Below are 16,451 nucleotides of genomic sequence, written 5' to 3'. Positions count from 1 at the left end.
AAGATTCTAAATCAATTAATAAATCCAACAATCTCAGTTTGTACATGTCATGAATACAAAGTCATGATTTATCTGTCTAGAAATCAAAGGTTGTTTGCTTCTGCATTAAATGCAACATGAGTGAATTATTTGATTCTGAGGGGAGGAAGTTTTCTCATTCATAATCAAGAATTACAGATGAAAGTGAGTGGAAGGGAGGTTGAAAAGTAAATACTTGAAAAAAATGAAGTAGAAGGGTAAGGAGAAGGAGGAGGAGGAGAAGGAGGAGAAGAAGAAGAAGACAAAGAAGAAGAAGAAGGAGGAGGAGGAGGGGGGGGGGATGTATAAATCAATAAAATGAGAAAAAGAAGAAGAACACAAATAAGAAGAAAAAACAGAAAAGATAAAGAGTCGCATCGGAGGATGGAGAGGGAAAGATGGAAAGAGGGCCTAGGGAATGCTTACCTGACAGTACCATCTCTTGATGATGAGAATACTGTGAATGGGTTTCTATGTGCAAAGCTTACACCTGAAACAGGTCCACTGTGACCTGAAATCAAACACAAAAAATTGGAAAACTCAGTCACATTCAAAGTAGGTAAAGACAAAGAAAAATCATTTTCATTAAAAAATAATTGATAGGAAAAGTCTACCTTCCTTGCACACATAAAAAGTCTTCAGTTTCACTGTGTGAAATCTGCTTGTTTGGAACTGAGAAAGAGTTGTAAAAAGAAGCATATAAGCTTTCTTCATTTTTACAAATTACTGAGAAAACAATGAATTGTGTCATTTATGGGAAGGTAATTTTTTTAAGAGAAAACTTATAGAAGATGGATAGGACTTACATTACTAATTTCTCCCAATAATCTTCCCTTCTTTTTATAAAATGAAGAATATCTGTCACCAGGCAATACATTTACATCACCATCTTCAAAATGGAAGTGAGTAATTATGAGCATGAAATTGGCAATGATATCAACAAGATAATACATATTGAAAGACAGAAAGAGAGAGATAGATCAACTGTTGAATAATTGTTTATACTGGCAAGCAAATGTTAGGGGATTTATTTTCTATCATTACCTAAGCAGTGTATAGTGTTTGTTCTGGTGTCTGGGAGGTAAATTACAATGGCACCAGCCGAGTGCAAATAATGTAGGTCTGTCTCTATCAATTCTCAAAATACATTTCCATGATCACTGCAAATACACAATCGAGAAGCCTTCATTAAATATGTCTGTACATTATCATCTAATGAATGATGATAAAGCTTTCAATCAAATCAATATTACTTGAACATTGCCCTAATTTTGAAATTGCTTTGAAAATGATAGGGTTGTTAATAATGATATCATTTTTTTTGGTCATCAATGCGTAGACATCTTTCCGCCTGACTCAGATGTAATACTGTTGGTAAACTTTATTATTTCCGGCATGCATTTAAACTATGATTGAAAGGTTAACAAAAATGTCAGCAAATTTTGCTTAAGTTAACAATAAAAATTGTGTACTTCATCTACATTAAAACAGGTTTCCTAATAATACCCCAGATAATAACAACTGGAAATATCACTGAAGGTATTTAATACCCCTGCCCTACATGTATGTAATTACCATGGCAACCCATTTTCCAACATACTTTTACAGTGAATCTTGCATGTCCTTACCCAAGAAGATTGTTTGTGCCAAATTAAAAGAGCTTTAGTAAAAAAAAAATGGGGAAGTAGTTTTCCAGGGTTTTAGGGCAATAACATGCTGTTACCATGGCAACAAAATTTGGAACACAATCAGAAAGGGGTTGCATGTTTATTCAGAGACAATTGCTGGTGTCAACTATCATGAACATAGGCCGAAAACTGGAGTATTTTGATCCACGAGGAATTTTCTAGGGATATTGGTCATAATATATGGTTACCATGGCAACAAAATTTCTCACAAAAATTAAAAATGTGTCTTGTACTTAACTCAAGACCTATATGTGTGCCTAGTTCAAACCACAAGGTTTCAGCAAATTATTTGCCAATTAATGTTGTTACCATGGCAACATGATTTCCAACACATGGCAAGCACATGTCATGCACATCTTTACCTTAAGACCAATGCATGAACCAAATTTCATGAGAATTGATTATAACTGATGAAGTAGTTTTAACCAGAAGATTTTTTTTTCCTAATTTTCCCCCAAAAATGATGTTACCATGGCAACATGATTTGTGAGGCATACACAAAAATAGTGCCGCCCACATCTGTATGCCAAATTTCATGAGAATTTGATGAAAACTGATCGTGTTACCAAGGCATCATGATTCCAGGTATTCTCTGATCGGGAAATTTACCCCAATCAGAAAATACCAGGTATTTTGGTAATGTGAAAGCAAACTACTCGTAATTTCCCCCAAAGAAAATACCCGCTAAATAGTAGGTACTTGGCGAAATTACGAGAACTTTCGCGGGATTTTTCCAAGGTCGCAGGTATTTTGGCAATGTGAAAGAAATTTACGGGAACTTTTAGCCCAGCGTGTCGTTGGGCGCGGAAGCCGCCGGTGGCTGCTGGGCTAGTGATTTTGAATCTCGTGCCTTGCCTGCTTATCAGACCATAAAGCGCATGCTCGTAACTTCAGGAACTTACCCCGAAATGGTATGTTTCGGGGCGGTGTGAACACAGGAATAATTAATGGGTATTTTTTAGCCTAAAAAAGTTATTTAATGGGGATTCTTGTGATCGAGGCAGTTTGAAACCACCTACTCACACAAGGTAAAACACCCTCTGTTCTATCTAACTCCATGGTTCTATGAATAATACAGACCGTACCTATAGAGCTTCCAAACACTCATTATATACATGAATAGTTATGCTTTGACACCTTGTTCGGCCATTCACGTTAAACTACACACATCACCATCAATCCATAAACCATTGCTTATATTAAATGTCAGTTTCGACTTTGAACAGGAAAAACAACATTTGTATCATGTGATGATATGTTGTCATATTTCCAATTTGCTTTTGCTATCATTTTTTGTTTTACTCTAAATTTATATTTAGGATAAATATGCATTATCAATTTATCAACCTGTTTCAATACTGAGTTCAGTTTTCTATTAACATACAAACATTAATTTTGAAATAAAAATCCTTATTCTATAAAACTAATTTCATGGTTAATGTTGTAAATTTGCCATGATCATGAAAAACAGCTGAAACCATTGTGATGATAGGGATAGTGTGCCCTTGAATATTTCTGAAAAGATCATTAACATGGTTGGAAATGAAGGAAATCAATGTATTCCACTTAACACACTTTTTGTAAAGTTTGAAAACATGAAAATTTAACAGACTATGAGTGAAACAATTATAGGGAAATACCATTACAAATGTTAGAGCATAAAGTCAGTACGTAGGATGTATCCAACTGTAATAATATTCAAATCAATGTTAATGAAGATTCCAAACATGGTATCATAATTGAAATCAAGTGTGTAAAATACTCATTGATATTACTTCATGGCCCAAAGCTCTTTTAGTTGTATAAATTGAATAAAAGAGACAAACACTGATACAGGGTGCCCCCCATATTCTGTAAATGTAATATCTTTCCGAGATATCCTCTCCTTTTTCTTGTCATTGTAAATGATTCTTCGAGAGAATAGCTGACCGTTTATAAGGTGAAACCATTATTGCTTGTCATTTTTGCTTTCATTGACACCATGAGATTTATATCTTGCCAATGAAAAATTTGTCATTGTTGTCAGAAAGTTGACCAAAGAGAAAGGACTGACCCCCCACCCCACCCTCAATTATGAAATCCTGGATCCATCATTGAACATACATGAGAATTTAGTGTTATTATATTTAATCAATATTGACGTGCATGTATTTTGAGGGTGAAGTGATGACAAAGATTCAACAGGAAGAAAGCTCTATATACATGTGCCTTGATAACCAATCAGTTGTAAAAACTTACTTAAAAAAAAAATCCTATGTGGTTTTTACCACTGTGTTTATCACAGCTAATACTGGAGTTACTTTCCTGAAAACAAATAATCATGCAGACTAAGAGAAATTTAGATTCATCACCAGCAACCACATCCTCTTCAATGTCTGTGGATTCCTTTTTCATTACTTCTTTTTGGCTAGTGTTCTGTTTCCTTCGTAGCTTAGGGTAATGACATTCTACTGCTAGTACTCGGCGTGTGACGGTTCCGATTTCTCCTGCCTCTTTTCGATAGCCTGACTCTTTTCATCCATCCTATAAGTCGTCAATGGAACCGGCTCCAGACCGATTAAAGCTAATGTGTTATTTTGAATGGCATATCATCCATTGGTTTGCTGTTAATTTCTTTGGTATGACTGTATCTCTTCGCTTCTCTGTCTTATCAAATGCATGTCCCTACACTCTCTCTCCCTCTCTCTCTTTCCCATCTGCTTTGAAAATCTCTCATTCCTCTCTCTCTTCCATACTTCTCTTATTTCAAACACTTTTCCTTCATCAAGATTTCTAAGAACGAGATGAATAATGCATCAGTGATCAGTATAAAATAGAATGCGAAAAACGTTATGCCCACATCCAAACAGTTTTGGACAGGGCCTAATTACTTGCTCAAGACATAATATGCTTTATATTCTAGTGATACAGTTTCTTTATCAGTATTACTTACATTATCAGAAAAAGCTATATAAGCTCTTCTACTAAGGAAACATGATGTATGGTGGATTTCCTATACCATTATTATGAAGATCATCTTTAAGATTGAATCTGTTTTAAAATTATAAGATGGACCAGGGCAGCAGTTTTTCTTTTCCAAAATAACACTTATCTCTAATGCATTTATCATTCTTCCTATCTAAAAAACAATAATAATTTGACTGGAAATATTAATCACATTATAAATGATTTCAGTACATGATATATTTTGCTTAGTACTTTCAATGCAAATTGTATTAAATTCAGCCACAAGTCCCAGGTCCCAAAAGGATGCAATATTTTTCCTATAAAATAATATATTACTTCAAGGAATTGTTTTTTTTTGCAGAAAACCATCAGCTACTGTTGAATAAACATTTTTACCCTTAAAAATGTGGAAAAATTGGAGGATAATGAAACTTAGATTAACAAAATTATACCATTGATTGCAAAGTCTCTAGCAAAACCCCTCCAGTTTAATATTTGCAAAAGACTTGAATTAAGTCCAGTTGAAAATTGTGAGCATATTTCTAATAACAACTTGTGCAAGGTCTCATTTAAATTATTACAACGATGGATGGGAAGTAATAGACCAATGGGAATTAAAGAAAAATCACTAATGATGTGCCACTATCACAGGTCTTGATAAAGATCATACAATTTTTGTGTAGATGCCATAAGGAGAAAGTGCATTGGCCTTTTTTTTACTGCACATGTCCATCTAAAATCATCATTGTACAACACAATCTATTAGTCTAGAAGCTTACGATTTTTGAAAACTTGTCAAATTTTACGCTTGCCAAAAATAGTAGATGCTACCATACCAATATTATATTTGAAGCCTGTGAAATCATATGATAAATCATACAGTCCTAGCTTCTTTCCGTAGGGAGATAAGCTTAGAGGGCACATTCAGGGGGTAAGAACTTGCACCAAATGTGATTACTTAGTGAGAAAACTAGAGGCAATGTAAAACACACTATTGACTCTGACAGCAGATATGAAAATAGAAGCAGTTGAATTAATTATTTGAACACACCCACAGGTCTATAGTTGGTAAGATGTTCAAGGAAAAACGTTGAAGGAAATTTAAATGTCAAAAATGCAATTCAAGGGTGGTTCCCCACCCCAAAAATTGTAATAAATGAATAGTAAATTAAAGTAAAACCTAGAAAATATCCTGTATCTGTGTGCCAGTCAACCAGGTCAAGGGTGATTTTTTTTTTAATATTATTTTTCTTTATTCCACTTTCTCTTCTTACATCTTTTATAGAAATTGAATAGACATTGAATAAAAAAACATAAAATATCATTACTCTGTCTCCTACTTTGTATTGTTTTTATTGGAATCAAATAAATTCGAATTAGAAGCAATTCAAGCACACAACTATACGAAAATGCACAAAGCCAATGGGAACGCTCTAATGCAGTGGGAGCAGGGCAGCTAAGGGTGAATGCGGAAACCCATTTTTAGAGTGTGGTGGCAAAGCACACCTTTAGCATGTGATGATGAAATGTCAGTTAGATGTCCCACCTCTGTATTTATTCAGCGGTCAGAGGCTTGTATTGGATTCACAGGAGCAAACAGGCAAGGTTAGGGGTATAGGGAATTAACATCTCTAGATATGAACAAGTGTGACTGAGGAAGCTCATTGTGAATAACACTAAAACGTGACCATGGTCAAAGGAAGGGGGAAAACAAGAGACACAGAGAATGGGCGAAAGAAAGAGATCGGGGGGGGGGGGGGGTGATGAAGAGGGAGGGGGAAAGAGAGAGTGGAAGAAAGTAGAAATACAGCACAGAGGATATTTTACTTGGAGAACTGGATGCTAAACATATAAATGGTACTACAAAGATGCTCCACCATAAAAAATAAAACAGAATCAGGGAGACATAATGAGAAGAGAAATAGAGAGAGAGAATGATAATAGGATAATAGAATCTGCTAATTGACGGATATTCTCTGAGGATGATGAGCAATTTCCTTTCACACTGGCAAAAATACCAGGTAAGTTGGTTCTATGAATGGGTCTGAATGCACCTCATAAGAATTGATCATTATTTGGCATATCTCTGAGATCTCTCATCTGTATGTAAATTACCTCCAACTATTCCTTTGAATGAGGAGAGGTATTACAGACAGATTTTGCTTCTCCTTTGTTGATTATCCATTCTAGCAAGGAATGAAAATCAAAGCACCTTTTAGTTTTGATTTGTCATTAGTCCAGTAGTCTTGCTAACAACCAGTAATATACAAGCATACATAGCAAATCATTGAAACAGTTTTCTGAAGACTGGGGATCACATCAGATCCAAAAAAGAAACCCTTAAAGATAAATTCCAGTAGTTGCAGTAAACACTGATTTCATGAGAAAGTCTGTAAAACAAGGCTTAATTGTCAGTATATCATCGACGATCTAGATCTGGTACAGTTACATAAACTGAACTTTGTGAAATCTTGAAATCTACGCTGAAAAATGTTCAGACGTAAGATCCCCAACACAGATAAGCGCGCGTGGGACAGTGTATAATTATTGCTTCGAATGTCAGGCCCGACGCTCTACCAGAATCCTGTGGTTATTTGCTGATTTCTCAGCAAATTACACGATTTCTTCCAGAATCCTTTGGCACATACGTTTTATTTATACAAACAGACACTTTGGTGGTCATTTCATTGGATTCTGTACGATCTCATTTTGATATCGTTACTAAAACTAGCATTTACCTTTAACATTGTATGCCATTTGAATGATTCCTCAAATCATGGTTTATCACGTCATACACGAATTGCCTAGATGAAAGAACAGGGCACCTTGACACAAATCTAAACAATCAATCCTAAACTCGATTTGTACAAGCAAAGCACATAATGATCAATGCAATCCATCATTAATATCAGCACTATGATCAAATGCCATGCTTTAGGACCCATTTCTCTAAAGCAGATTATGTTCCGAGGCTTGATCCAACATACATTATCAATTGATGCTACATAATAAATGCCTGCTCTGAGTGGAAGGGCACGTAGAGGGGGTGAAAACTGGTGTTTGGTTCCACTGCAACATCACCATCACGCGCTTGATATTTGAAGTCTCACGAGATATATTTGTCAACTAAATAGATCAATAATAATCACATAGGAACAAAGAAGTGAAATAGTAAACCTAGGACTATGGAACAAAGTATTATGGGATGTCATCTGCTATTGGCAAGGTGTACAAATGTATAACAAAAAAATGCCAACAATACTATCAACACAAAAACAGTCTAAAAGCCAAAATACATTTTGACAGCATGGTAATAAAAGAAAAAAATCAATTATTAGTGAAAGATTTCACCTATTACTTCAGGAAATCATGAAATGGTTTCATTGACAATAAAAAAGTTAATCATATCTTGAAATGTTTATAAAAAGTGGGTGGAGTAGTCACCTGTAAGGGGGTTTCTCTTAAATGCACTAAAATTCAAGCATGACAAAAAAAAAATGCTGAAACATAATATTCATCCTTTACATTATGCTTTGTAACAAATCAGTTGATTTATGACTATCTGGAATACCTGAAAGTTTCAGGCTGAAACCTTACTGCATTTCAGAATTTTCATTTGGAAGTATAGGATGTAAACACAAAATGTTTTTTCATTCACAGCCTCCTACAGTTTCAAAGATTCATGCACAAATCTGAGAAACAAACTGTAATGATTACTGTTTCAAGGAAATTGGATACAGACTCAATTAAGATGAATGGCTTGAGGCAGTATACAAATAAACAAATACCCAGAGCTTTAATGACATTTTTCTCTATAATACATGCAGTATACTTTAACAATCAAATTGCAGATTACATTTAGGGTGGATCCAGTGTGTTGCAAATCTCACTTGATCAACACTTTGATTAGAAAGTTATTAATATGACGGTTAATACTATAAATGACATCCTGCATTAGTGGGTGTACAGTCGGAGGCCAGCATGAAAGTGGTTATTTTCGCTCAATAAATGAGAAAGCTAATGACTGTTTCACAGCGTGCATACAGTACAAAGGCAGTGCATTCGCACAGCACTTAAACTCAGTACAGGTGGTCTACATCTCATATAGTTTGAGATCTAATTTTAGGCAATGTGAACATGGTTTCATAGAGTGTTTTAGGGCAGATGGCATTCTGTCACAATCGATAAGGCCTATTAGTATAGGTATTTCAATTAGGAGGCAGAATAATGTGTTTGGATAAACAGATTTGTCTTTTTCCAAAGAACTGAAGTCTGAAATGTATTGTTCAATTTCTTAATGATTACCCTTTATAAGGAGTGTATTTTAGGACTGTATCTCAGTTTAATATTTTCTTCTAAATGATGGGGTCCTATAATTTAATTAAAAACAAATTGACAAGATTTTATTGTTGAATGATTCACCTGCCTTGTATTTTGTATTATTATATTCATCAATTCATTTGTACCATTTGTAAGGTGTATTATAATATAATCATATTCAAGAATATGTTCACTAGATAAAGTCAAATGTTGTATCATTTATCAAACTTTGTATAAAAATGAAAAATATAAAATAGTTTTCATAGCAATTAATGCCACCTAAAATTGTCATGAAAGCTGAATAAGCTTTCCAATGGGATAGAAATTAATGTATCTGCCCTCTCCCTGAAATTTGATGACCTTTTTAATGTTGTCAGATTTTTTTTTGATGGTTCATTAAAAAATCAAATGAAAATGACATTTGACCTCTTCTTTTTATAATTTTAGAAATTTTAGCCCCCCCCCGGAGATTTCCCAGGTATGTCAGTGGAAAAGATACTACTTCAAGGGAATTTTGTAGAAAATATTGTGTTTAAATGCATCTTCTTAGATAATAAAGTGCAAGTCCCTATTACACTTGTTTTATTGGTTGAAAATCAAGTTGAGTTTAACTTTTTGAGGTAGTGTTCGATCGCAAAGACACTTCACATTTCTCAATAAAACTACTCATATTAATCTTTAAGTCCAATTCATCACTTATGTCAAGATCAAAATTCATGCCGATGTTAATTGTTTTGAATATTAATGTACACTAGTTAAATTGATATTTCCAAAAAGCTATAACACAAAACAGCTACTCTATTTATAAATCTATTATCATTTCCTTCACCTTACCATCAGCTCATACCATATTTTGATGCAGACAAGTAATGGGGTAGAATGAAAATAGATAATTGATTTATTAATGGAAGAACGATGGGGTGACAGAACAATCAATATAATGTCTACCTTATGCACAGTTATAATAAGCAGAGTACTCCAGAGGCTCTTTATTAAATTAAGATGCCTTTGTAAAGGTGAAAAGGTGCTTTTGAAGTAATTGTTATATAATTCTGAATTTTATGGTCCATTTTAGAGCTATTACAGGCTTACAGCTCCTGTATTTTCTTATTCTTACAGAATTTTACTTCTTTCATAAAAATAAATATATTCTCCTATAACAATGTTCTAAAATATTGTATGAAAAAATGTCTTCTCTCAATAAAAATTCTCTCATTTCTCCTAAGGGGAAAACATTACTCTTTAGAGCAGTTAAGTACCAATACACTGACTGGCTGCTTTTGAGTGGCAGAAAAATTCTCCAACCTCTTTGAAAAATGGTCACATATTTTACTCTCTTTCAACCAATCAAGTATTAGGATACAAGGTATAATGATACACTATAGCGATGTTCACAGAGAAAAAAATAATCAGCTATAGACCTTCTACAGGCAATAAGGTTTATTAAAGAATTCAAACTTCATAATGACCATAATGTATATCAATTTTCTAATCTACTTTTTAGTGGACACCTTCACATTATAACGAACAAGGAATATCATGGTAAAATTACAGACGAGATATCATTAGATTATCTAATGGTGGCAGTATACAAGTCTTCATGCAATGAGGTCAACGCATTTCGTTATGTGCCCTCTAGGAATAACTAATGGCAATCAACAGCCCTAAAATCTACATTGCCGGCATGCAGTCTTTGGGCCTAATGGCCATTCAAATATCTAATTGCATCTTTACATCTTCAATGCGGCGACACTATGACCCCCACAGGCATGAATACATTAGTCATCTTTACTCACCATCATAACTCTGCTAGCAGCGTAATGGATTTCAAGAGGCTTTACTCACATGTTATTTTACCAAAACTCTAATAACATCATTTAAATTACAACAATCTAGATTGAGGACATGGAAGGGGATTTTAACAAACTGACTGTTTCTGCCATTTTGCAATTCCCGGAGAGAGGCTGGATATCTAAGAGCTTATAAGGTCACGTGTCAACTCTAACCCTCCCCAACCCTTAATTCTAAAAACAAACAAAACACATCCAAATTGCAGCCATTCCCTCTTTAGATTTTGCAACATGATTTTAGTGTTACAAAACAACTAATTATCGTCATTTAAATGCCACAACATCGATTCCTATCCGTCATTTTAATTTACTTTCCATCAAGTCTAGCATATATTCTTAATGCAATTTCATTTACTGAAATGTCAGTCGATGGATGTTAAAAAGACACATCTAAAAGCCTTCACTGAAGAAGAGAAATCAATTTCCGCATCTATGTTTATTGACAGATGAGGAAGTATGCAGATATACTAATGGAATATTAAATGAATCCCTCTGCATTTCATACATATTTTGTGCCAATATTTGTCTCAACTTATGCTGATGGAATATATGTAGTAATGAAATAGTCGTTACATCCCTAAGAAAGCAGTTCTAGGATGTTTCAGAAAATGTGTCATCTTCATTGTCTGTTTTAATAAGTTATGCATCTAAAAATTTATTGCCATTTCATTTTGATTTTCTTTTTGTATAATTGTAAACCCCGACTAGTGAGGAGAGCTTCATGACAGAAACTAGTTTTTCTTTTTGTCATCCTCAGGCACTAGTCGGTGGTAATTTTTTCCTCTTGTCCATATTCTTGTTGATTTTTTGCCTGGAAATAAAATGAAATAAATGAAACTAACTAAATACATGAGCAAGAAAATCATCGTACAAAATAAACTATCCAACTTTATTAACACTATATAAACAATGATAAGTTAAAAAAATCAATTCTGGTCAACATGTTAATACTTTATATAACCAAAAGATACCAAAATATTGATCAGTAGGAAGGAATAATGAAACTACTTATAATCTGTCAGTGTCATTGTGCTAACCTCTACAATAGCTCAGTTTTCCGTCACATCATGACACAATACCCTATAAATTTGAATGAACATATACATATTTGACTTGAAACAATAGGTAATTTTTTACCATAAGTGCACAGATAAATTAAGTTCAGATTATCCATGGTATGCACTGTTTAGAGAAAAGAATTTCAAAATGCATCTTTGAGAATCTCTTTTGTTCCCTTACATCACAATGACTTCTTGACACAATACAGATAATTGTCAGACCAAGGCCAGTATTACACAGTTTGACAAACTTTGGTAAGGATCATTATATGCAATCTATATTAAAAAATAATTGCTAAATTTTATTTTGTGTTCTGAACAAAGTTCACAATAGAAAAGTACACATCTTTTTAGGATAATACTATTGTAAGTACAATGAATGTCTTTTGACCTCTGATAAAATGCTAGTCTGACAATTTGAAATTCATAGTTTTACACAATATATACACTGTAGATATATTTTCAAGGTCTCAACTCACATGTCATTTTTAGGATTGAATACATTACTATGTGCAATCAATCACAAAATTAATTGAAAGATCAATTATATTTCATGTCAATGTCCTGAAAGGTCTAAAAAGGTTCATATCTACTCAAGATAACATTAAAATACAATTTAAGATCAATGCCATTTGACCTCTGATTTAATACTATTCCAACAAGTTGAGATTCATAATTTCATAAAATGATGCCTTGTTCTAATTCTATCTCTGCGCACCTAAAATTTGAGCCTGAAAAAATACAAAAGATATAATTAAAAGGCTGTGGTGAAAATAAAAATTGAATAAAAAATCAAACAAAGCTAAAAAGAAAAGAATGAACAAACTATTTTTCAATCTAGCCTTTTCAAAGTAGGATTACATAATTTTAATGAAAACTTACAAGTAAGTTTTTCAAAATTCATAGTATGGTATTCATGAAAAAAGACTCTGACTTAGAGCAGCTTTAATCCTCAATGTTGTAAAATGACAAGGTCATATGAACTTTATGAATGTTCCCCCCTCTCCACCTTCTTATTTGGTCAGGAATCAATTACATGTATCCAGGCCTATGAGGTAGAAAAAAATAATACAATCATTCTGTGGGGATTTCTTTTCATCTCACACTTTAATTTTGCCAAAAGTTTTCTTCCAATAGATTTAATAATCATAACAAATATTATTTACAACTAAAGAAAATGACTCTTTCAACCTACAACTGATCACAACAGATGCTAAAAAGCTACAATGCCTTACCAAAAAGCAACAGAAATTCGAACAAAATATCTAACTGGTTATGAAGGGCAAAAGCACTTAGTGTTAGTGATTCAGGAAGACGAGCGGATGCATTAGATGACTATGTACATAATATACCAACATGTGTGATTTATTCATTATGGGTCGAAACGGACCATTTATGCAGTATACCCCCATCCAGGGCATACAGGCAGCTAACATATTTTATTCCAGCTGCCACCTTGGTGATACATAAGTGAATTGACTGGCAATAAAGTATCTGAAATAGAATTATTCAGAGGCAGAGAAGGTTTTCTTTTCCAACAGTGAATCTCATACATTAAACATAAAAGTATACCAGGGACTGCTTACACGTAATGCCTTGCTGCAACTGATCGTACATTTGATTTTTGCAACTGATTGGATATAATGATTAATGTCATCAATCATTAATATCAGGTCAATTATCAATTGCTAAGCTTAGTGTCAATGGGACCAGAATGCATCAGATAATCAGTGGATGAATATACTATTACATGATGGGAGAAGTGGAGGGAGAAGATTCAATCTTCATAATGCAAAAGCACTGCCAAATTTATTTATGTTGGTGTATAAAACCACCTGAATCTTGTTTAATGACAAAATGTACATTTCACTGGACACCTTCATTCATCATTCATGAATATTCAAAGATTACGTTTACTTCGTCCTTGACATTTATCTAATCAACAATTATATAACTTCTCTCTCTCGACATTTACCTAACTTAGCACTCAGCTCATGGTTTACATGAATACACTAAAAAAAAAGAACCATGATAATTAAAAATGAGGCAACATCCCAAGGTGTTAAAATTACACAAAAGACTTTTATTAACACCAAATAAGATAAAACAACCAAACATATTAATCTAATACTGGTGTATTGAGGGATTGGTGAAGCATGCTACATAAACCGGGTGGTGTATGTTTAATACAATTTTCCAGTATATCTTGACTATGAGCCATTACCTTGTATTGCATTAACTCTCAAAATCATCAAAGGATTTGATTTTTCATCTTGCTTTCACTAATTTCCTCACCATTAGTTTAAAAAAAATCCCCTTCTCATTATGCAAATTTTAAGTTTTTAAGTTTTATCAGGCATGTTTTTTGTTTCTTTATAGCTATTTATCTTTAAATATAGTGGGAGTCTCTTACATGAGTGATATCCAAGCAGTGTTCACTAGTCAATTTTATCTTCTTTGTTCTCAATTTGACCTTTAATTGATGGCTCTTTTGTGACTTTCTGTATTTCCCCCAATCACTGAGAAAATCCCCCCCCCCACATCTCACAAGAAATAAAGGCACTTCATCATTCAACCTCCAACATAAATCCTGTGTTTTAAAATCTTGAAGTGGATGATGATGGTGATGTAATCCTGATATTGTGATTGATTGTGGGGAGAAGCAAGAAATATCTCCCAACCCACGCTCTATTCTTCCCTCTACAGGTCATAAAGCATTTGGCATGGGGTAGTGAATTTGAAGGTATGGCCTGTGGCTGTGTTTGCCGAGATGAAAGCAGAAAAGCGGCGAGAGATGAGAAGCCGAGCGGAAGATTCACGATATATGTAAATGTCTTGAGAGAGAGAGAGGGGCAAGTATTCTTGAATTCGACAATCATTGGTTAGCTATAGATATGTGTTGGATCGTGACGTATGCATACAGGCTCCATGTTTGTTTGGATTGGATGTCAATGAAAGCAGGGTGGCTATAACATCATAGATCTCAATAAATTAAACAACTGTTTTGAGGTTTTCAACTCGGTTTATTTGAATTCTCAGAAACATCACAATGACCTCTGCAACTGTCATGATGAATTAAAAAGGTACAGTCTTAATTTCAAGGAGTTGATGAATAAATCCAGATTAGATTGGCTTTGAATATTGACTAGACAAACATTGGATTGATGATAAAGTCTGCTGGTAAAGTATTAGAAATAAATTTAATGCTTAGCTGATTACTCTTTATAGTAGATCTGGTTTTATTGTAAATTGTAAAGGTAATTCTAAAATAGAAAAGGATTACATCTCCTTCAATATCTGAAAAGTGATCATGTAACTATTGAACAACTAATTTAAATGCAAACCAATATGCTGCATATGAAAATTGTATTTAATAATACTAAGCAAATTCAAGTAGATTGATGATCATTAAAAATTTCATTTAAAATATTATGACATTCATTTTTTTACAATATCATTCCAATTTAAATGAAAAACCCAGAGAAGATGAAATCAAACATGTATAAATTTTAAACAACCTGGCTTACTATATTAACTTACAAAATATATATAAAAAATAAACAACAAAGTTTCATAGTTAAGCAATAAATATCAGAAACTGGACATTCTTTAAGTTTTAAGCAATATGTTTAAAATTTAAACAAAATTTGATCAGTTTACTGTAAACCAGATTGTTGAAAGCAATTTTAGTGCATACAGGGTACTGTACAGGTGGTTTATGCATTGCTCACTGCTGCGTGAAGCGGTTCTCTAACGGAGACACCATCAGCTGTATTAGGTTGAGAGTGCATGCAGTGAGTGCTAATAAAGACATTAGTGGAATGGATGTTAGAAAGATCTCCATTATAAGGCCATCACACTACACCTACTGCTCATTAGGGATGGTCTTTAGACCCCTTGTCAGTCAAGTAAAGCAAAGCTTACGCTACAGTCAAACAAATGTAACCGATTCCAGTCCAACTGACAGTATTCCATTGGTAATGATGTAATGTTTTGCCAGTGTGACTGTGGCATGCCTTACATGACCGTATGCAGGGGGGGGGGCATCAATAATTTGAAAAAAATGAAAATAGAATTCACCCCAAATCTTTTAATTTCAGTATTTCACTTAAAAAATGCACAAGCACCAAACTGAAAAGCTCGCTCGCTTTAAAGTTTCTTTATTTTTTTATGCATCTTGCCCTCCCCCCCACAAATAATGAGTGCATCCATGAAGCCTTACGACTAGAATATCTACCCCTTCTCATCCACTTGCTCATCATATCTACAATTGTGTTTAAAATTGTGTAGTTCAGAAGCAAGATTCCAGTTGGATAGTAGCAGATTATGAATTTTCACTTTCTGATTCCCCCATACAATAACATCACCAAGCCAACTTTTAATAACATTTGAGTTGTGTTCAAACCCTCTGAAAAGATAATTTCTTTATTAACCTTGATTTAAAAGACTTTCTCTTCAATAGAATCATTGTTTCCTCTCTGATTTAATTTGTAATTTGATAAATTATTCAAATTTCCTGAATCTTCTACTATCATCACAATGTTATACAGAATATCTTTCCAGAAAATGTA

General features: G+C 33.7%; 1 protein-coding gene across 3 annotated transcripts in view; it reads right to left on the bottom strand.

Annotated features, from left to right (window-relative positions):
• Window positions 1–16,451, bottom strand: part of LOC121407146 (WD repeat-containing protein 89-like) — a 64,927-nt gene that overhangs the window by 28,303 nt on the left and 20,173 nt on the right. For all 3 annotated transcript variants that reach the window (XM_041598085.1, XM_041598087.1, XM_041598086.1), the window contains exon 4: window positions 445–529. In XM_041598085.1, the coding sequence (XP_041454019.1) occupies window positions 445–529 (85 nt within the window). The remainder of the gene's footprint in view (window positions 1–444; window positions 530–16,451) is intronic.

Source organism: Lytechinus variegatus, chromosome 2 (assembly GCF_018143015.1).
Source record: "Lytechinus variegatus isolate NC3 chromosome 2, Lvar_3.0, whole genome shotgun sequence".
Taxonomy (NCBI): Eukaryota; Metazoa; Echinodermata; class Echinoidea; order Temnopleuroida; family Toxopneustidae; genus Lytechinus; species Lytechinus variegatus.
This window is presented reverse-complemented; position numbering and strand designations above follow the sequence as displayed.